Source organism: Psittacula echo (genome assembly GCF_963264785.1).
Source record: "Psittacula echo genome assembly, chromosome: 2".
Taxonomy (NCBI): domain Eukaryota; kingdom Metazoa; phylum Chordata; class Aves; order Psittaciformes; family Psittacidae; genus Psittacula; species Psittacula echo.
The window spans coordinates 70169809-70191137 of NC_137737.1; the positions used below are offsets into that span (position 1 = coordinate 70169809).

General features: G+C 45.1%; 1 protein-coding gene across 1 annotated transcript in view; it reads right to left on the reverse strand.

Moving 5' to 3' along the window:
• BMP6 (bone morphogenetic protein 6) overlaps positions 1–19926 on the reverse strand; it is a gene marked incomplete at both ends in the record, with an annotated part of 87221 nt that extends 67295 nt beyond the window's left edge. Inside the window, one exon of the mRNA XM_080610505.1 lies at positions 19500–19926. Within this exon, the coding sequence (XP_080466631.1) occupies positions 19500–19926 (427 nt within the window). The remainder of the gene's footprint in view (positions 1–19499) is intronic.
• Between the last annotated feature and the right edge of the window lie 1403 nt (positions 19927–21329).

A 21329-nucleotide genomic window follows, 5' to 3' on the forward strand; every position in this document is an offset into this window, starting at 1 on the left:
GAGAAGCAGCCTTGCAATAACTTCACTTTCTGTAGCTCATCTGATAGTTCCATTAGCACAACCGGCTCTCAGCCACCAAAGTGAGAAAAGGAGCAACTGGATGCTCGTAAGGAATGACTGAACAAAAATTTAATGTCTGCATAAACAGAACAAAACATCTGGTAGAACAATTGTGGTCCAGCCACACGTACCAACGGCACCAGCAAGAGCTCCAGCACTGTGCAGTGCCACTGGAGGGGCGAGAAGCCTTGAGCCCAGACTGGTTCCAATGCAGACCCTGTAAACAGTTTTGGGCCACTTCTTGGCAGAGCTTTTCAATTTATTTTAGACGGCCGGCACTTGCTGGAGAAAACTATTGGGAGGCTCATAAAAATTGGGGTTCCTTTCCTAGTGTCAACTGATGAAGTAGTCTTCGCTTCCTGACCTCAGTCATTGTAGCGTGCTACTGCCTGCTGTTAAAAGAAAGCTGCTGTGTGACAGTAAGGAAGCTGACACCTAATTGTTAAATTCAACCAAGTGTTTTAATTAAGGAAAGAGTGTCTTTAAAATAAACTCTTAGAAGACTTTGGCCCATGTTCAGGAAAGCACTTAAGTACAAGCTTTAGACTGTGCCTATTCAGGAAAGCACATGCTTAAGTGCTTTCCTGAATGCAGATATATTCCTGTCCTGGGGCCTTAAAAGTGCACTAAATAATAAAATTTATTGCAATTTTATTTCACTATTTTCTTGAAATATTTATTTAGCTACTTTCCTCTGAAGAGTATGGTCACTTAAATTTTGTATCTATTTAACAACTTTTACTGTTAGCTGATTGCATTCCAAGATAGAAACAGTCTGTTAGTGCTGTTTCAGTTAAACTCTAGGTTTTTTACCCATTATCATGAAACTGTCTCATTTTCTTGAAAAATATCCCAGTTAAACCAGTCACCCACATACAGGGTACCTACCGGCCACATATCGCTTCAAATAATTTTGAGTGGAGTTGGAGATCTTCTGAGTTCATTCTTCATCATATACATAATAGGGATATAATGTCAAACTTCATCTAAACCAACACTATGTCTGGAGCATTCACTGAACAATGACATTCAGTCATGGCTTCTACAAATATTAATGCATGCATTATTATACCAGTATAGATGGCACAAGTCAGACCCAAAAGCCAAATTTCAACAAAAGCAGATCTTCCCCCCAAGGAAATATCCATGTTCTACATCTCTCATAAGCTACCTCCAACAAATTCCTGCTGCAAATTTTAGGTTTTCCTAAGAAAAAGTTGACAGTGTTGAGGAGGAAAAGACAGGAAAGTGAGCAAGTGAAAAACTTGGAGAAGAGCTGGGGTGTGCTTTGTCCTACTTAGCCATGTTCTTGCAGCTCCTAAAACAGGAACCTGAAACTTGGGAAGTGAGGCCAGAGATGTCAAATTTGTTAGTACTGCCAGAGTGCAACAATCACCTCTGATCACCATTCTTCCCATGTTTGTTTGTCCCATTGTTACACTGTAGTAGTCCCATGTTTCATGAGTTACATCAATGGATCAAGCTTTTATTTCTTGTGGTCCTGCGAAGCATCAGATATCAACCCCAGCTAGACAAAGAGCCTCAGTGCCTTTCACAGGGCAAGAGCCTGCTGGGACCCATTTCTGAGTTACTGACAATCCCTCACATGCAAAGTCAGCTTACACCTGTAGTTGCTGGTCTTTACTTCTTTGCTCTTAATCTTTTCCTGCCAGGGCAGCTGGCAGGAGAACTGTGAGACATGGCATAAACTGAGAAGGATTTCTGTGGAGCTTGCTGGACAAAATGCCTACAACTTTGTTGTGCACAATGGCCCTGAGGGTCCTTGCTAGTCCCAACATCAATTTCCCTTTCTTGCTCGGATCTGGCCCTTTTGTGTGCATCACCACTGCTAATGAAAGTACCAGCTGTTGTACCTTAGATAACTACCTATGGACCCAGAAATTACTACCTCTGCACTTACTACCACTACACACAGAAATTCCAAAGCAGTGAAAAAACAGGACATTGAAGTGTATTCACATAATCTGCACAATACCCAGGAAAGAATTTCAAAGATTTGATTTTGGAAAAAAATCTGGAAGATGAATTGTCCTATGGCTGCACAGAGAAGCAGGTGAAACCATAGGTGTCCCAGCTGTGACCAGCAGGTACATACTTAAGGCAACACCACATGATGACACATGCTTAATTTGTTCAGGTGGCAAGGTTAACAAAACAAGCTCAGGGAATGAATGCAGCTCAAGCAGAATGACTTAAACATGAAGAAAAAGCTGGTCAAGATGAATCACACATCCCAGTCAAATAAAGGAAAGTCTGCTTGATTTAAACTTAATTGTAACTGGTTTCCCCTCACCTTCCAAAAATGTAATTTAAAAGGAAAATAGTGTTTATGGAGCAAGCTAAACCACAACCATTTTATTCATCTGTTGTTTCAGTTTTTTCCTTAAGGCTTGCATTTAAATACAACCCAGAGCAGCCTACTCTCACAGCCTTTTAACACACACTGTTATTTAACGAGAAAGAACAAGGAACATTACGATCAGGTTTCCTAGGAGAGGACATCACAAGAAAAGCAGAACAGCACCATTTCCTCAGGCTTCCGCCCTAGGCACCACCAGGCAGAGCCAGCTCAACCCCTCACTCCAACAACCATCTGGGGAGCTCAGCAGGACACCACCCAGAGATGCACTGGGGATCTCATGGACAAAAAGGCTTTTAGGACAGACAGCATGCTTGTTACTTCACCATCATCAGTGATGGCAAACCTCCTGCCCATGTGAGCCCTGCCTCTTCCACGCAGCACTGCTCTCACAGCAGCAAGGCACCATTACTAGCGCTTACACAGGTCTGAATCATGCAAACTAGGAAAGATGGAATAAGAGGCAAAATAAAAGCTGCCTCAGCAAGAGCTGTGGTTTCAACCAGCTGAAAACATTATTTTTAGAATACTGGAATCTCTTAGACATCATCCTCCAAATTCACTTGCCCGCACGGGTGAGACTCAGGACCTGCATGAGTACCTCTCTCTCCACTACAGTTCATTCCTCCAGCCCCCAATGTTTCTCCTCTCCTTCATGCCCATGAAGTCAGACATGCACAGCCAGCCCAAGAGATTGGCTGGATGTGACCCACACATGGCCAACTGCAGCATTTGCTCCAACACTGGTGGGTCTTCCAAATTCTGCTTGTGGTTGTATTCAACATTTTAAGTTTTCGGCTTGTTTAGGGTTATTTTCAGGGGGTTTCCACGGTTGTGCTTCACATTAACTTCAGCCTCAGATAACCAAGGCAGTTTTCACCGCCCATCTGCTTCAGAAGGCATGATGACTCTTTTCTCCTCGAGTACAGCTTGGGTTTATTCAAACAGAAACAGCAGAAATAGCAACGTGTTCCCTTCATGCCACATACAGCAGCAGGCAAATACCCTGCAACACAGCCAAAGATGGTTTGAATTGCTGACTAATTGACTTAAAACTTTGAACTGGAATGTGGGATAGCAGAACGCATGTGATCCTGCTGAGGATTCCCCTCTTCCTCTACACTGCTTCTTGGCAAGGCAAGGTATTCTTCAGTTTCAGGAACAATCTCTTGTCTGCATGAATTTCTGAAGTGACTTTTCCCACCTTATCTTTGGGAACTGATACTGACCTCAGATAACTTCCCACAAGGCAGGAGAGTAGTGGGGCAAGAAAACACATGGCATGGAGATGAGCCATAAATCCCAGGAAGAACAAAAATTCCTTCACTGAAAGGGTTGTCAGGCTTTGGAACAGGCTTCCCAGAGAAGTAGTAGAATCACCGTTCCTAGAAGTGTTCAAAAGACATGTAGATGAGGCCATTAGTGACATGGTTTAGTGGTGAACGTGGCAGCTCTGGAGTAATGGTTGCACTTGATCTTAAAAGCCTTTTCCAGCCTAGTTGATTCTATGATTCTATAATCTCTTTCCATGCCATACGACCTTGGCTTAGTACACAATCCCTAACCTCAGCTTTGGGTTTGTCTGCACTTGCTAAGTTCAGGTTTTGCTGTCCTTACTCCTCAAAAAGCACCAGTGAAATCTACGGGACTCTGAAGATTACAGCCTTCTCTCCAGGTAGCTGCTGCTTCTGAATCTGGCACAAGGCTGCACTTTCAGCAGGAGAAACACATTAGAAAGCCACTGCTTCATATCAAAGCCTTCAAGGTTTCTTAATAACCTTCATCTTTTTTCTGTATCTTTATAGACTTCCAGAAAAGTTTGCTAATTTAAATATAATATGTTTATTTAACCACGATCTCTCTAATTGCTGAGAAGACCTGTAGTACAAATCCAAGTTTTCTTCCATCTCAAACTGGTACAGTCCAAAGCCAAGAATACATATGTTGCTAGCTGGAAAATAAAGTGCCCTTGATTCCTAACTTTATTTTGGACAGTCCACTCCATGTTATTAAAAGCCAAATTCAGTAGTGAGAAAATATATATAGCTTCAGCTGTTTTGTGTGGGTTTAAAGTAGTATTTGCTTTATGAGTAAGAGATTCGATAATGCATATATTTACATAAAAATAGTTTTGACTTTTACATTAATTCCTTGCCAAGCTGGTGCAAAAATGGAAATGTAAAAAGCGTAAGCACAGAAACAAGCCCCTATGCTGTAAGTCTGCTATTTACAGGTAATTTTTTTTTCTTGGCAATAAGACCTGAACGGTATGTTTTATAGCACTAGACCTAGCCACTCGGAGTCAATTTAGTGTTTATGGAAAGTGCCAGACTGACAGTTTGAGATTTAAACTCTCCATGCCAGCGTGTAGCTGAGCTGGGGTAGCGGCAAGGGACGTTTCCAGAACCTGGGACACCAACGGACCTTGGTCGCATCCTGCAGACACAGAACAATTCGCGGTATCTCAGGCTTCTGAAGAGGGTGGCACCACTGTGTGCCGCAGGAGAGCATGGAGTGAAGCTCCTTGCACAATTCAAAGCCCTAGATGGCTATGATATGTTCAAAATTTTTAAACCAGAGCTGTTCAAAAGACCAAGGCTATCTCATAGAAGATTTTAATATTACAAAGCAGATGTAGACTTGCAGCAGAAGATAACCTGCCACTCTCTGGGCTTCTAAAAGCAGCTTGTGAAGGCCACTGGGGCAGGACAAGAAATAGAGAGCCAGGAGCTCATGGAGACCTTGCAACTGCAGAGCCCAAAGGAAACTGCAGAGCAGCAAGGACATCTGTTTCAGCTTCACAGCCTCCCAGCAACACATGTGCAACCAAGCTGCCCAAGGACCAGGAAAATCACATGGCAAAAAGCCTTTACAGGTACCACCACAGCTTTGTCAGAAGTGAAGCCTCACATGAAGCACATAGGCCTTGCTACCTCAGCCATCCTCAACACACAACTTACATACAAGTGCATAGCACTGGAGGATTCCCTAGCAACAACTCCTCTGATCGGTCATACACAGGGATTAATATTCTGTCTCATTTACTCTTTGCTACTTCCCACCTGAACTATCTAGCCCCTTTAGTCTTCTTTCTTCTCAAAACCAAGAAGGAAAAAGTAATCTCTTTAATAACCAGTTGGGATAGGTGATGCACAATATGATGTCAAGAGCATTATGTAATTGCATTGTGTCAAGCCACAGAAGCCCTACCCTGCTAGATCTCGGGACGACCATGCAGCAGTCACTAAACAATTGATGCAATGGACAGAAAAGGTTGGAAGCTGTCTTTTCTACTACAGTAACCAAGACCATTCTTTTCTTCTTTTTTTTCCCCAGAGCAATTAGTCACTTCAGGGATGTCAAAACATATAACTGGGCCACAAGACAAATTACAGTGTAAGTGCTGCTGCTTTGCCAATGACCTAGCAGGCTTGGCCCTGAGGTTTCTAATGTTTGAAGCCTCATGTCCCTTGTTCAGCACTGCAGTACTTCTAAAGACATTTTAATGAAGATGAAATTATAGGAAAATCAACCTGCATGGATCCTTCATATATATATAAACAAACAACAGTAAAGCCCAGATGACCAAATCAATAACATATTGGTATGAAAAAGAGAAATATAAAATACATACGTATACATAGTGGCCACCGATTCAGACCCTTTTTACAAAAGTTCACAACCAGTTCACCAATACTTAATACTCCAACTGTCTCAGCTGAACGGTCTGGATATTAAAAAGCCATCTTGACATTCCAGTTACCCTACAACATCATAAACTGATGAAAATATACAAACAGAAACAATTAATCAGAGCTGAGGATAGTTTTGATCCTTACTGCAGCCTCATATGTTACATATTTTTTCTGCCGTGATCTCACTAGCAATGCATCACTGTTTTTAACCACTCTGAGCACTGATTCTACACTCAGCAGCTGTGTTTGTTTACAGGGCTAGAAATTAGCACAGGACAAATGGACTCCATCCAACTGAAATTTTTTTTGGCATTTTCCACTACACTTCACAATATATTGGTCTTCATAGTCCAATTATGTATTTGCCACTGATACTGGCCAAGAAGAGTACATCAGCAGAGATGGTGCTCGCTAATACTGCATAGGGATGCTTTTTATTGCTCCAAACGTGGACTCTCTAATTACTACGCACAGTTCAGACAGACACTTGTAGCCAGGAAAGTCCAATACTATATTGTCCATGCTGTTTTCACTAAGAACGTACAGAATGTCATCATAATCCATCCTGCATTTTGCATACTGCCAATTCAGTAAGAGTGATGAAATGCAATGATATTTTATACTTAAAAGGACCTGCCAGTGCCCTTCACACTTTTAATTGAGCTCCCAAAGCCAATTCCAAAAGACTGCAAACCAAATTTAGACAACTCAGCCCTAAAATTGTTTTCCATTTCAATATCCATATGCTTTTTCACTGTTAGTTATATAAAAAACAAACAAAAGAGCAGCCCTACGCCCCTTTTTTTCATTTACTTTACTGTTTCCTTAGCACACAGTTGGGGGGGTGCTTTGTTTTTCCCCATCCCATTCTAGGATAAACAGTTAAAAAGGAGTTACTGAATTCCCTGGAACACGGCCGCAAATACTCCTGCCCTAGTTCTCACACAACTGAAGGTAAATACAATTTTAAATGTTTGCCCTAATTATTCAGAATACTTCTGTAAGCAATCCCTATTTACGCTAGAGATAAACACAGCATGCATTAAGTTGCAGTTTACAGACTGCTTATGTCTTCCACACTGCTAAAAATACTCCAGTTCTATCTTATAAAATGTATTATACAGAAACTACCAAACAGCCTCCCAGGGCAAATGCCAAATCCTGGGAGCCAAGCAACTTCTCCACGTAAATATCCACGACTATTCTGTCGATTCACCAGTAAGTCCTGATCAAGCAAGTTTCTGGAGAGAACAAGGTTGAAACCACTATACAACTTCGTGAAATATGTTTTCTTGGAGATGGAAGAAGCCCATTTCCAGGAACATTTGCAAGGCATTTTGTTTCTGAGGGACTGCCTCTCACTATTCTTAACTTCGTTTCATGCAAACAAAGTCCATATTTCTCTGATAATTTCAAATAATAGCAATGATGATGTTTCTGACATCACAAGACGCATGAAGAACCCTGTCAAAGTAATATATTGCACTTTGCCATGTAATTATGTTATGCTGGAGTAGAGTGTTGGAAAACTTAGTATAATCATTAGCTGAGCACTGAATGTTTTGATTGTCAGACAGGTTGTATATGATGCAAATATATGACTCAGAAATGATTTCACATAAACATTTTGGAAACAGTAATCTGACTCATAACCTCCAACATAGAAAATAACAAGCTGCACAAAACATCTGTGCGCTCCAAGCAACCCCAGCTTGTAGCAGCCTTCACAAGTCTCACAACACAGAGAAACCAGAGGGTCTCATTCCTGAGGACCCAAAGCTGAGAGGTACTGAAATCCACCTTCCCAGAAAGAGTCAAAGAAGTAAACAGAAAGAGTCAAAGAAGTAAAAAAGGCAGTTGTTCCCACCAGGGAACCTTGCTGAAGAGCTATGAAACTTTACTCCATCTGATAGCCTGCCCAGTGGGCATTGCTTGGTTTAGATCCACATGTTACAGGGATAAGACAGGAGGAAAGGTTTGTTGTTATTCCACCCCGAAGCTTCGCTATGTCAAGCATGACACAATGCACAATTCTTCTTCTATTTATTTTCTCATTCATTAGGAGATGGACAGCTTCTTTCATGGCCCCTTTCTGAAGACAAATGTGCAGTCTTGAGTGACAAGGAGAATTTACCATCTGTTATTTCAGAGGAGGTTTGCCATGTTTATTCTGGAAAGTGCCATGAATTAATGAACTATCTCTTCAAGCCTCAGTGAGTCGGGACTGCCAGCTCTCTGGCTGCCAGAAGCAACAGACTGTTTTGGGACCCCATAAAATTGTTTTTACTGAGACTAGCAATAGCAAAAGTATCAGGCGGACCCAGTCCCAATAGCTCCTGAAACATAAAGAAGTCATTATACTGACTTCAGCCATTACACTGCATTTTTATTTGGAGTTTCTCAACAAAACTATCAGTTAACTCAAAAGACTACCTCGAATTACCTTCCTTGCAGTACGAACACTACCAAAAGGCATTATGACTCTGCAGCATGGACATCACCAAAAAACATTACCACCCCACAGCATGGACATCACCATTTTCATGGATGTTACCAAAAGCCAGACAAACCTTTACTAGGCTTTCCAATAGTTTCAAGTGAAAAATGTGCTAGCCTCTGACTGCTTTAATTTTTCCTATCCAGCTCCTTGAGGGTGCCTGCTTACACCAATGTACCGCACTTCAACACACACATAAAACCAGAGACTGCCCTCATGCTCATGCTACCATCCACTGCACCCAAGTGTCTCCTGCACTGTTCAGTCAGAGACCACACAGGAAAAGCTGTTCTCTTCCAAAAGCTATCACTTAGGGCAAATAGTAGGCATCATACACAAATGGACGTCTGGTGGAAATTCATATTCAGGTAGCACCCACAAAGATCAGAGGTGTTTGCTGTTTGCAAGCTCTTCTGAGGAGCCATGTCTCTAACAAAGCATGGCTGCAGAAAGCTCAGACTAGGCAACATGGATGAGCAAGGTACACAAGTGGGAAGTACTAAAGCCTAAGCCAGGTGAGAATCTGTCGTCTCCAGATGAGTGATGCTGCAACCTGAGAAAGGGCAGGTTTCACCAAATAAGACTCTACTATTCCACTGACTCCACAGGCCACTTAGGGATCTGCTAGGATGCCAACACAGAGCTCAGTTTCACAGTTAGATCACAGGACTGGAAGCAAGAATTTCAGAGACCTCATCATAGCCCCAGTCCAGTCACACCCTTCAGGCCTCAGCTTAGCCATTTGGACATGAGTATAGTAACAATTAACGTTTGTCAGAGCACAATGTGAGACTTCAACACTTACGAAGTGCTCTGAGGTCCTGAATAAGAGAGGGAGAGCAGTATTCTGACATTGTCTAGTAAGTAACGAGCATTACACATTCTGCAGAATGGCACATTTCTGGACAGGACAGCTGCTACAATCATTAAAGTGTAAAAACTACCACATGCAAGAGACAAGACACAGACATCTCAGAATGAAAATCTCTAGTGTGTTAAGCAAAAGTATTTTCTCTTCCATAGCACAATAAGTTAGAACTTCCTTAAATAACTTTATGTCTCCCTTTTTCTTCACTCCCTTCCCCCTCTGCCTTTTTGTCTTTGTGGGTTAAGAAGAAAAACAAAAAGAAATTGAAAGGGCAAGCCAAGAGATTCACAATCACCAAGGCCTGCAGAACATACAGTGAATTTTGGCAGGACATGCATGTTTATCCTTTCATATGCTGTTTAAATTATTTTTATAAACAAGTCATTATCTTACATAGCCACTGCTTAGTCCCTTTCATGTCAAAGACGTTTGATGTTACAATAATTAAGCAAAAGGGTCTGCATTCTTGAAATGCGGTCCCAGGATGACAGTTTGTGGGCAAGAGACTGTTGCGTTTCTAAAATGGAGGGTATCTTCTCTAAGCTCCACTGTTTAAATCGAGCACCTGGATTCCATACTTGTGGATCAGACCTTTGTGTAGATATTCAACTGACAATTTCATACCAGGCTTAAATTTTAGAACTCTGCTCCCACCATTTTTCACCAAAATTGTGCATACAGATCACGGCCCTCAGAGAGGCTTCTCACTGCTTTAGGTTAGATATAAGGAATAAATTCTTTACTGTGAAAGTGGTGAGGCACTGGAACAGGTTGCCCAAGGAAGTTGTGAATGCCTCATCCCTGGCAGTGCTCAAGGCCACGGTGCACAGAGCCTTGGGCAACATGGTTTAGTGTGAGGTGTCCCTGCCCATGGTAGGGGGGTTGGAACCAGATGAAGGTCCTTTCCAACCCTAACCATTGTATGATTCCATGTTGATGAACTGGCCTTGGCATCATGATGAAGACCCAGGTATATTGAAAGCTTATAAGGCCTATTCCTGCACCAAGAAACGTTTATCACAGCTAAGACGGAGTATGTCACCAGTGTGGGCATTAGAAGAGAAGAAACATGAATGGGAAGTGTATGGCAAGTGACATTTTGCTTCCTCCTTTTTTTCCTGCGAAGTATCTGACAGTTAAAGATTGCTGCTTCAACCTCTGCTCATCTGGATTCAGCCAGAGGGAGCTTGCACCACTGTGACACAAGAAATAAAGCTGCAACCATGCCTTTATTCCCCAATAAATAGCCTTAACCCAGATACTTTTAACACGGTCTGAAAAAAAATAGAAGTTATGCTGCAGTAAGTGTTCATGCCCAAACACCTCTTATCACAGAGCTTACAAAGCTAAAGGCAGAGAAGTCTTTTGCATCTGGTACATGCCTGTAACAGCCCAACGTTTTTCCAACTCATTTGGACAATTTTATTCCTTGTAAGAGGACTGGGATTGATTGCTTACAGCTTTATTCTCCCAGATTTATCTATTAAATGGTCTGAAAAGCCCAGGAGACACAAGGATGCAAGAAAGCAGCTCCGTTTCACACCAAAACTGCAGACTCTTTCCTCCTGGCTTACGGGTGTGACTATCAAAACCTGCCCACAAGCTCTAATCTGCTCTCATTTTTTAAGTGCGCCCTGTTGCCTGGTGTGGAGCTAAACGCCTGTGCTTCAATAGACATTATGTCACTCCTTAGCCCTTGTACAAACAGAATGTCTAATACCTTGACCATATACGCCACGTAAACGCAATGCAGTAAGTGACAAGATAAGACTACTGCATCGGCGCCTGCGTACAGCAGCACACCTCACCAGGAACATTTGTGCGCATGCTTTAAACAAGGCATATTTTACAGCCTGCACTTGATAAAAGAAATTGTGGCTCTCAATTTGCTACCATTAAGATTTTGGGTTGATCAAATATATCTTCTTTAAAGGGGGGCTTCAAACAGCTAACTTGCATGTCTCATACTGCAAATGACCATAAAAATACATGGAGTAACAACTCTGGAATACTGTTTGAAAAACACTTTCTCATTTATTGTCGGGAAATTTGACTTCTTCGGAACAAGTGTTAACACTGTCTTGATGAATTTGCAAAGCTATTCAAGCCACGAAGTACATCTGCATGCTGAGTATATTTCAAATACTGTGCTTCTGTTTTCACTTTCAAAATGTTTTTATTTATACACTAATATTTGACCTATGAATATTCCACGTTTATATGGAGCCAGCTGTTCTAAATTCTGGTTATACTGAGCATTCATGCAAAACATCAGGTGATATCACTGGATATTTTTAAGGGGAAAGTTCATAGGAAAGCAGTTATGTATTCTTGTGATTAACACATTGGATCAAAACAGTCATGTCTAGCTCTCTGAAAATACAGCTACTGTTTTAGTTAGCAGAACACTTCGGCTCTGTCTACATTATCCTTTTTTTGCCAAAAAAATCCCACTGTTGCTACCACTGATTCAATTCTGCCATTGTGCTACGATGAACACTGCAACATAAAATAAAAAGAGCTGAAGGCAGTGCTGTCAAAATCTTTGTGCCCTTAACAACAAAAAGTAATCTCATGCCATCACCAAGGAAAAAAACCCAAAACAACAACAACAAAAAAACCCAACACAAATATGACAAACAAAAACCAGCCTCAAAATCCACTCAACACTACAAGGCTGTTTCTTAAGTATCTGAAAGTTCAGAAATACTGCCCCAAATCCATAGCAGGTTTTAGGAATCAAAGTCCAACATGATGTATTAAACACCCCTCCAGTCCCAGAGGGGCTGTTTCTTTAATTAAGCTTTTTCTCCTGCAACAGCCCTGTGGCAGCCACAGCGCTGTGCCCTTCCCAAAGCCATCGCCTTGGGAACCTGCTCTGGGTCCAAAGCACAGGACCGCATGCTCTCAGGGAGCAGGTGCCTTTTTGGGGTGCTAGTGCCGGCCACCTCTGCTGCAAGTGCTGCAGACAGAGTGGCAGGAGGCACCACCCCTCATCATCCACCAACTATGGCTGGAAGTTGGAAACAACCTGCTCAACGTTTTCACACATGGCCCCTCACCCCTGGTGTATCACAGATGGAGAATCCCAGTCCCAAACGCTCTCTCCACATTTGGAATCGCAGGTGGTTTGGGCTGGAAGGGATGGTCAAAGATCATCCAGTCCACACCCCCTGCCATGGGCTGAGACCTCATTCACTAGACCAGGTTGCTCAAGGCCTCATCCAACTTGACTTTGAACACTTCCAGGAATGGGGCAGCCACAACTTCTGAGGGCAGCCTGTGCCAGTGCCTCACCACTCTCACTGTAAAAAATTTCCGTCTTACATCCAGCCTAAACCTACCCTCTTTCAGTTTAAAACCATTGCCCCACTGGAACAGAAAAGTTCCATGCACCCCACCAATGCACATAAAGAGTTTTTGGTCCTTAACCTGTCTTACAGGGTCTGAGGTCTGATGCCTGCTAAAACAAATGGGAATCTCTATATGTTTTAGCAGGCATTAGTGCTTGTTCTCCGTTTCACATTGCCATATAAATGGTCACATGGAAGCACTAAATGATTAGTAGGTGGACTGTACTTAACAGCATTACTGTGCAACTGCTGGGATACAGCAGAAACTCACGGTGGGACTGTTTACATCCTAAGTAACTCGTACCTTACTCTAACCCCCGCCAAGTTAGCCATGAGGCAAGATGACTTAAAAAGAATCATGCCTCTGCAGCATGGAAAGTCTAAACACTACCTTCCTTCCTCCTAAATCACAAACACCACTTAAAAGTTTATATTTAAAACTACAAGAGAGCACATCACCACTGCGATGCACCAGGAGAGACCAGGCAGGACCTATAGCTCTTCAGCAGAGGTGCAAGCCTCCAGCAAGAAGTCCCTGCAGGAGCTCAGCACCAGACATCCACAAGAGCTGCCCAAGCAATTTTCTGATGAAGCCATGTCCAGCTGCAAGAAAATTGCCAAAATAAAACCTTTTCATAAGAAGTGGTTTAGTTTCAACCTTGTTTGAGGAAAAGAACTAGGAAGCATTGCTTTTATTTTTACAAAAAATAAACAAACCCAAACAAACCCCACACCTGGGTTTGTATTTCAAAATGCAACTTTGTGGCTATTTACACATACAAAATCTGAGTCAAATCAATCAAGACTGCTTCGGCAATCCTGACTTTTTCCAATTACAATCACTTTTTGTTGTTTGTTGTTGTAAGACTTCAACATTTCCCCCAAATATAAGACAGTAAATTTTCAAGCTCTGAAAAGCTTTCGCAAGACAGAGAATAGTCCTACAAATGCCACATGGTCTGATTCCAGTAGCTTAGTCCAGATGACACTTAGCCCTTACATAAGTGTGACCCTCCATTCATTTCAGCAGTGCAGGTTTTGAAGAGCAGCTTCACCAGGAGCCATGCATCTTGCAGGGCTCCTGCCAAAGGCAGGAGGACTGCAGTCCCTTGAATTCAGAGTCTGGAGTAGCTGAAGACTTCTAAAGGACCATTTGCAGTTTTAACCATGTCATTAGGCAGCTGCATGCTAGCAGGCAGCTCTCAAACAACAACTACTTCAAGGAGATGACATAAATGAGGACCTTGAGCTGCAACAGTTGAACAGCAAATGTAAGGCTGCACTCCAACGCTTGGGATCTGTCTTGGCATCGAAGCCCAGTATACAAGGCTTGGCAGAAGTCAGTAAACTCATTCCCATCATCAGCTTCATGATTTCTAATACTGGCCTGCTCTGGACACACGTGGAGGACGCTGCTCGCATGCCGAGAGCGCAAGGCTGTACACAGCCAGCTGGCAACACAGCCAGATCTGCAGCATCACACACTCCAGTTATTCCCTTTGAGTAGATGCCTTGACCTTTACAACATGTGGCCAAGAGTGTAAACAGATGGGATGACAGTATGAATGGTACGGTCCCATCAATATAATCACGCAATGTCCCTGATACATCTTGGTTGCCTCATTTCATATCCCCTGACAGCAAGCATGATACCAGGAAAAAGACAGGTGGGCTGATCAAATCCTTCAGATGAAAAAATTCACCTGCTTTAGAAACACACATAAGGATGCTGTAGTGCTGCTTCCCTCCTGTGAAAAGTCATGTGGAGTGAAAGTATGTTGCTTTTGCCTAAGTTGCCATGGATTTGTGCAAGCTCATTCCTAGAAGGAAATCTGGTAGGTGATGGCTGCCAAAAAGATGAAAAGCCTGCTTGGAAGACATCACATCCAGAAGGTGCTGCTTTATAGGCCATGGGAGAGAGAGTATTTGTACGGCAAGCCTTACACTGACCTCTGAGCGGCTCCTTTGCACTGAAAGGGAGCACCCTTGCCTCAGCAGATACTTGAAGTCTTGCAGGGAAGAAAGGGATCGCCTAGGGCTTGGGGATTCAAAGATCAAAGAGGCTTTTCACCATGATCCCAACTTTAATCACATGGAAAAGCTTCAGGGCTGCCTGCAGGACTGCTTGGCAAACAGCTGTGCTTTTCCCTCATTCTTTTGCCTGAAGTCCTCCCAAGAGAACTGTAGGTCTTGCATTAAAGGGGGAAACCCTCTCTCCAAAAATACAGGGATACAGTGAATCCATGCTGTTCACCTGCTACAAAAAGGCACAACACTGTGGATAACCAGGCACCAGATCCAAAAAGCACACTTTTTATGGTCCTTATCCCTGGAGGGTTTGATGGGTTCAGGCTTTTCCTGCACAGCCATCCACCTGCCAGCAGCCCCAGATCTGAGTGATAGCAGAACCTGCAAAGACTCTCATTGGATTCACAGTATCACAGTATGTTAGAGATTGGAAGGGACCTCAAAAGATCATCTAGTCCAATTCCCCTGTCGGAGCAGGAACACCTAGATGAGGTTACACAGGAATGTGTCCAGGCGGGTTTTGAATGTCTCCAGAGAAGGAGACTCCACAACCCCCCTGGGCAGCCTGTTCCAGTGTTCCGTCACCCTCACTGAGAAGAAGTTTCTTCTCAAGTTTAAGTGGAAACTCTTGTGTTCCAGTTTGAGCCCACTACCCCTTGTCTTACCATTGGTTGTCACCGAGAAGAGCCTGGCTCCATCCTTGTGACACTCCTCCTTTATATATTTATATACACTAATAAGGTCACCCCTCAGTCTCCTCTTTTCCAAACTAAAGAGACCCAGCTTCTTCAGCCTTGGTTTCCTTGGGTTTTCTTGTGGGAAGCATGTGCCTTTTTTCTCCTGGTGTGGATGCCAGGGTAGGAAAGCACAGGTGATCACCAGGAAAGCTTCTTCCTCGTTTTGACACAGGATTGCTCCACAGCACCTTATATCCACCTTATATCCATTTACTTATATGTACTTATATATCCATTTACTTATATGTATATCCAGACTTCCTATATGGGAAATGGAAAGAAACAGGCACTTTTTGGGTGTCTCATACTAGTGAAAATATCCAAAATAGGCACTTCTAGGATCATCTTCCAAAAATAGGGACCAAATTTATTGAAGATAGATGATGTTTTCTGTCAAATTATTTTTTGGTATCTAACCTGATAAATGAAATTTATTATCTAAATTACCTGAACTGGTTATATCTTACATGCGGTTTTACTTGTAACAGAACACTTATTTCTACTCCCCAATACATCTCTCCAGGTGCCTTATAAAACAAAGTGCTAAGCATCTCCTAGAAACCTTGAACACTCAAAGTTCCTCTATAGTCAGCCCCACCGGGAATCATTGCCCATACCTCCGAAGTCCATACTACAGTGGAGACATCACCAGGTAGGCAAGACAAATCCCAGACTCTGCACTTCAAAGACTGATGTTTCTTGTCCTTCGTGTAAGACAGCAGCTCTCTCCCTGCAGCTGGAGAGCATCCACACCTCTATGTCCCCCTTTTTAAATTTTATTTCTTTTCTTATTTTTAAAAGAAACTTTCCCAGGACATCACCTTGGAGCCTGGGACAAGTCTGAGCTGCCTGAATAACCTGAGACCTCACCAACATCCCTTGGCTTCACAAGACATCAACAAAGAGGACTGGTACGCTGAGCACGTACGGAAGCATAGCCTTCCCCAGACAGAAAACACATCAGTTGTACCCCCAGACTGAAGGGATATATATGTTGGTCAGGAAGGGCTGGAGCACTGCACATTAAGATCAGCAATGATTACAAGCTACTGACTGTTTTGGGACTACAGGGCTGGAAAAGTTAATCGCACTTTTAAAAGAACATTAACACCTGCAAACTCTAAGGACAAAGCAGGACTTCTCTGCACAGCTGACCTAGATGATGGCGTTCCAGCACCACCAGGTGCATCAACTGTTCTGGGCTGCAGCAGAGGCAATATCAGCACCTGCAGGTAGGTCACCCGCACTGACTTCACACCCATGCAGCCCCACACGTCTTCTGGGCAGCCTGCACCTGTACACAGGTATTACCCATAAAATACCATACACTCCTGATCCCAAGGGAACACCAAGGGCTTCTCACACCACTTTGGCACCTGCCCTTCAGTAGCAGAAAGCGAAGTCTTTAGTGTTGAACACAGGCAAAGCTCTTCAGAAGCCGATTTTAATGAAGCAGAAGTTATTATAGGTCTGATCACATGCAGAAAACCCCAAGTAAATAATTCTAGCAGTGTCTGCTTATAAGGAGACTCCAGCTGTGGGATTTCAGGGTCACATAGCATACACTTCATTGGAATAGTCAGTGTCCTTGAGGTCAGGAGCCTCCCCTTTCTGCTGTAACCCCACCATCTCTTGCTGCATTTCCTAGACTACATCTAATAGGCTGCTTTAATAGATCACAGGCTGGCTCTTTCCTATCACACCTTTGGTTTCTACATTGCAATAGAATGAATTATTGTTTAATGGAAAAGCAAACGTCAATATACATGTGAAAGACCCCCCAAAATCCCTGACACGTCAGACGAGCTACAGAAAACAGCTGAACAGATGTTCAGTCTCACCCCCTCGATTTGCCAACACTCTGGTAACAAACAATCACGTTAAATGACATTATGGTTTATGACTCGGAACTTGGAAGTTGATGAGAAATTTCTGCAGTTGATTCATACTTCCTGAGACTCATAACTAGCATTTCAATCATGCTATTTTACTACATTACGTGAATAATTTTCCTTGTTGTTACATAAGTGTCTAGATCCAAAATTATCAGAACTGATCTGAATCATATGATTTTACATTTTTTATTTTTAAAAGAAACACATAGTTTCAGTTTACTGTCTAATACTTCTCTTCTGGTGCTTTATAAAGCAGGCAGTAAAATACCTTCTAAAACACCACATGCTCACATTTTTCCCTGAAATCAGCTCCTCTGGGTACCGCCCAGCCCCTTGCAAGTACCTTGCTCTGCATCCTTTAAATAAAATATGTTACAGGCATCTACAGCCAACACCATACTTTGTAAACTCACAGCTCCAAGCATAGGTCCTGGAACTCCCCAAGGCAAGGAACAGTGTGGCAACAGCTCTGTGTATTCAAAGGACAGAGAGGTTTGGGGAAATCGGGAGGGGAGAAAAAGAGAAGCAGCTGCTCTTTGGACTCAAAACCTTTATGGTAATCCCACACCCCAGAGTCCAAGCCAAATGAGGATCACGCTGGCTTCGTTGAAGGATGATTTGAGGATGCCTCAATCCAAAGCATCACAGCTCTGAGACGGCAGCACCAACTAAACATCTCTGAGCTAATTTTAAATAGGAGGCTGAGACCTTGAGGGGGTAACTGCAGTACGTGGAGCCCACAGGGCCCTGTGCACTGCTGCAAGGGCAGAACACCCCAGGCACCTCGGCTGTGCCTGCATGAGTTGCAGTCGCCACAATCTCAACATAGACAAATCCTTCAACAACCATTTGCAGCACAAGTGGGATGCTTCCACCATACTACAGGACTTTCATCAAGTACAAAAACCACCCAGCTCTTGTACTAAACACATACACCGTGGCACAAAGCTACTGAACACATCTACCTGTTCTAGGAGCTCAGAGAAACTTCCCGCTGCAGTGACTTATCATTGCTGTAGATGAGGAAATGCACAACTTGTATTTTGCTTTAAACAAGGCAAGCTGTTCACAGGTGTCATCATTCTGGCACGTAGCTCTGGCAGCACTACTGAAAAGAGAGTTTTCAGACAACCAACTAAGATACTTGAGCTTCACAGGAATTCCCTAAAAAAGGAACTGCAATTCGCCAACTGAAATATTTTCATTCTCCACATTAGGTTCAATCTAATCACATTGTTTCTTTACAATCGCAGTCTAGCATTGAGGGCTCCTTCAAGTAAAAAGCTTAATGGCTTTCCCACTGACATGGTAACTTGGAGCCCTTCACATCAGTAACACGCTGACAGCACGATTTGTTTGAAGAACAGGTTGATGTCTAACAGAGCTTATTTCAAGATTCCAACAAGATACAGATTTTTTTTATCACATTCCTGGGTTCAATCATCAGAATATCCTACACGGAATCACATATTCATGATCATGTTAGCTCAGCTCCTCAGAGAAAGAGGAGACGGGGACAGCGTGGAGCAGCATGAGGCGACTGTACTTTGCTCCAGCCCGAAAGACATCTGTGAGCCGGAGGACCTCGCACGGAGCGAATGCAACTTGCGCTCCGGCGTGAACCCGACTCCGCTGCCTAGAAACCGGAGTAGGGTGGGTTTGATCCTGAATGACGGACTCTGATCGCTACCAGCATAACAAGTGCAAAAATACTATTAATAAAGATGATAATAACCTGCCCCCTACTTTTTTGTCCCCCTCGTGGTTTGCGGAGTTTTGTCTCATTGGCGAGAGGAGGTTTTGCCCTTCACCGAAGCGAGCTGCCCTCCTGGCCGACATCCGTGCAGCTCAAGGTAGGTCTCGCTCGGCAGACCTCGCGGACCGCCGACCCAGCCGCGCTCCCCGGAGAGCAGCCGCCAGCCTCCCCTCCCCGGGTACGGGTGTCTGCGGACCGTCCGGGTGGGCTCCGCGCACAGCGGCACTCACCCAGGTTGACGAAGCTCATGACCATGTCGGCATCGCTGAGGAAGGCGCTGTCCTGCGAGGTGGGCAGTGGCGGCGGCGGGGCAGGGGGCGACGAGGGGCCCCGCTCCGCGCCCGCGGTGCCCTCCGCGCCCTCGGCCAGGGCGTGGTAGAGGTCCAGCATGAAGCGCGGCGCCGCCGTCAGGCGCCCCGGCGGCGGGGCCGGCGGGTCCCGCGGCAGCGGCCGGGGCCGGTGGGGCAACCCCAGAACCGAGAGGATCTCCCGCTGCATCTCCCGCTTCTCGTGCGACTTCAGCCGTCGGTACAGGAAGCCCGAAGCGGCCGCGGGCGGCGGCTCCCCGCCCTCCGCGGGCAGCGCGGGCTCGGCGGGGCGGCAGGCGCCGCTCAGCAGCGCCCAGCAGCAGCACAGCCAGGCCAGCCGCCGCGGCATGGCGCTCGGCCGGGCGGAGGCAGGCGAGGTCCCCACTTCCCCCTCTCCCCGGGGAGGCTCCCCGCCGCCCTCCAGCCCTGCCCGCCCCGCGGCGGCTATCGGCTGGGCCGGCGGGGACAGCCAGAGCCAGGGGGGCTCAGCGCTCAGCCCCACCGCCGCGCATGGCCGCCCGCGGGGCACAGCGGGGCAGCCTCCCCCCTCCCTTCACCCGCTCAGGTGCGGCGGGGCCGCCCCCCGCCCTGGCCGAGCGGTCAGTCCGCCATGCCCCTGCCCCGGGGCGCCGCAGGGTCTGCGTGTGGGGGGTAAAGGAGGAAGAAGAGGAAGAGCAGCGAACTTTCCCCCCTGCCACGGAGCAATCGAGGGAGCGAGCGAGAGGCTCCTACGGCTGCAGCCCCGGTCCCCGCGGGCTGGCCGGAGCGGGGCTGTTGCCGGCGAAGGCAAATCACCAGCGCGCCCGCCTCTCTGCGGGGCGGGCGGCCGCTCCTCCGGGGCGGGGAGCGGGCGAGAGCGCAGGTAGCGCGGCCCCGCGGAGCGGGCGGGACGGTGGAGGGGGGCAGAGCAGGTCCGGGAGCGCCAGTCCCGTCGGTTATCATTGGTTTGCTGCGCTGGAGCAGCGCTCTGCTAAATAGCGGCGCCGGCCGCCTCCACCTCGGCGGCTCCGCTGGCTTGTTCCTTCGTAAAAGAGGATTTCGGCCACCGCTCCCGCTCCCAGCAGTTAGAGCATGTAGGTTATTTCTCCTGAAAATAGGCGGAGCGGTATCTGTTCTGAATCTGAAAAAACCTTATCGTTCATTTGAACGAGTTACGGCATTCCACCCCTTTTTCTGGAATACTGAGCAAAAGTAAGCACTGAGCACTGATAAATGATGCAGGTACCTCTCCCTCCACACCCAGTCCCCATTGATGAGGTACCAGACTGTGTCTGTGTACTGTGAAACAGGTTGTACCGCTGTAAAAGAACATACCCACTCCTAAAGTCAAATGCTAAGGTTGCAACTGTGATTACAGCCCTTTCATAAAACATAACCCCCCACCACCACCACCATTCTAAGAACGGCAATGAAGCTGAGCAGGGAGCAGCTCATCCATATGCTGATCTCTGACTTAATGCATTTTGCTCGGGTTGGATGAGTAAATCCAGGCTAGCCCCGCTGAAATCAGCGCAATTGCTCTAGGTTTGAACTGGGATAATTTCATAGGAGTTGGCCTTGGGAATAATATCTGGACTATTTGAAGTCACTGGCAAAATTTCCATTAACTTTATTAGAATCAGAATCTGGCAATAAGCTCATATTCAGTTTCCCAGAGACACAGCTGAGAATATTCAAGACTGAGTATGTTATTTTCAGAAGTGGAGGTTACTCCAAGCGTTCACTTTGTGAAGGCAAGGTCACAGATGGCTC